Source organism: Podospora anserina, chromosome 2, assembly GCF_000226545.1.
Source record: "Podospora anserina S mat+ genomic DNA chromosome 2, supercontig 2".
NCBI classification, from domain to species: Eukaryota; Fungi; Ascomycota; class Sordariomycetes; order Sordariales; family Podosporaceae; genus Podospora; species Podospora anserina.
The window spans coordinates 820,293-821,911 of record NW_001914858.1 but is presented as its reverse complement, the minus strand read 5'-3'; the positions used below and the strand labels follow the sequence as shown (position 1 = coordinate 821,911).

The 1,619-nt window shown below is 49.2% G+C and overlaps 1 protein-coding gene across 1 annotated transcript in view; it reads right to left on the bottom strand.

Moving 5' to 3' along the window:
* Nucleotides 1–1,603: 1,603 nt before the first annotated feature.
* The window catches only part of PODANS_2_2050 (uncharacterized protein), a gene marked incomplete at both ends in the record, with an annotated part of 660 nt that continues 644 nt past the window's right edge, over nt 1,604–1,619 (bottom strand). Inside the window, one exon of the mRNA XM_001910916.1 lies at nt 1,604–1,618. Coding sequence (XP_001910951.1) covers nt 1,604–1,618 — 15 coding nt within the window. The remainder of the gene's footprint in view (nt 1,619) is intronic.

Genomic DNA, 1,619 nt, shown 5'->3' with positions numbered 1-1,619 from the left:
ATGATCAGCGGAAAACAACCCGTCGTCATCGTTGGAGGATGAGGATGATGGTGGTGAGGTTGGGGAGGAGCAAAAGGGGGGAATGAAGCCCGGGGGACCTCCGAAGGAGGTCATTGTTGCGAAGGGGGATGTCATTGAAAGCACCGGATAACGGGTACCAACGGGCTGGTAAGGTAGGTGGGTTGATGTGAGTCCCCGCGGCTATGAGCAGGAAGGGGAGGGAGGTTCATCCGTCAACGGCTCTCCTCCTAACGGGCAGGATTATGACGACACACCACTACCACTACCGCCACCACTACCACCACCACTACCACCACCACCACCGTTAAAACCAGCGAGGGAGGGTAAAGTAAGATAGGAGGTGAAAGTCGTGTGAAATAACAATACTGCGAGGGGAAAAAAATAAATAAACGAGTGGAAAGAATAAAGAAAGAGCCCCAACAGGCCTTTCACTCTCGTCTTCTATTCTTCTTCACACAGCAGGAACAGAGAGGTATGTGAGATGGGTTATTAGTGAACCAGGGGGAGTGGATTACATATGTGTTGGAAAAGCAAAAAAAGATACAACAACAACAACAATAACAACAACAACACCAACAACAAAGAGCACGGAGAGAAAAGAACCACAAAAACAAAGTTTCAATCGGTCCTCGGTGCTCAGGCTTTCAACGGTTGTCGGGCATGTTGATGGTGCTAAGACTGGTGAGATGCAGCCCCGTTTGCAGACTGGTAGTACCTAACTACCTTAGTGCGAGGTATGTGGTGAGAGCTGCTGCATGCAGCTTGTGTTAGAGTGGGTGGAAGTGCCGATGCCCATTGGGGGGGGGGGGGGGAATATATCATGACAGATGATGAAGAGACTGTTCGAGACTGAGAACGCATGTTGTTTTAATGCTATCCCTGTTGCAACATGTCATGATATGACATCAAGAGAGCAAAACAAAACACAAAGAAGAAGCTGGGTTGAGATACCTAAGGTAGAGTTCAAGAAGCTTTGCTACCGAAACACACCCACCCCGCTAACACCGAGTGCTTGCACAGAAGCTGACCGGCCCCTGCTTGCCGGATCGAACCACACACATAACGCACGTCTTGGATCCTCACGTTCTAGAACCTGAACGACCAGGATATATATCCCAGATAGCATCGTGTCTTCCACCCAAGCTCGGTGTGCTGTCCCCTGATGACGCCAATGCTGTGACACTACTGTGTAAACCTCTCCCATTGCATCACGCATCCGCACAGACAATTCCCAATCACGCCGGAACAGGCATCGTCGTGTTCAAAATCAATAGTAGATTGTATTATTTGCCGTTTCCGAAGAGTTCGCCTCTATCTCGACCCATGTCCAACATTCCAGTCTATCCAATCAAAACACCAAATACACTCCCGGGTATACGACAACTAAACAATAAAGTAACACAAACAACCTACCCAATGGCACAGCAGTAAGTATCACTTCCCCTTTCAAGCAACTTTCCACGCAACCCTTTCTCTTTTTTGTTTTTTATCTCTTCAACGCCCCCCTAAAGCATCACCATCCCCTAAAGCATCACCATCCCCACCGCAACCAACCCCAACATCCCCCCCATAACCCCCCCCCTCATTTTCTCCCCCCC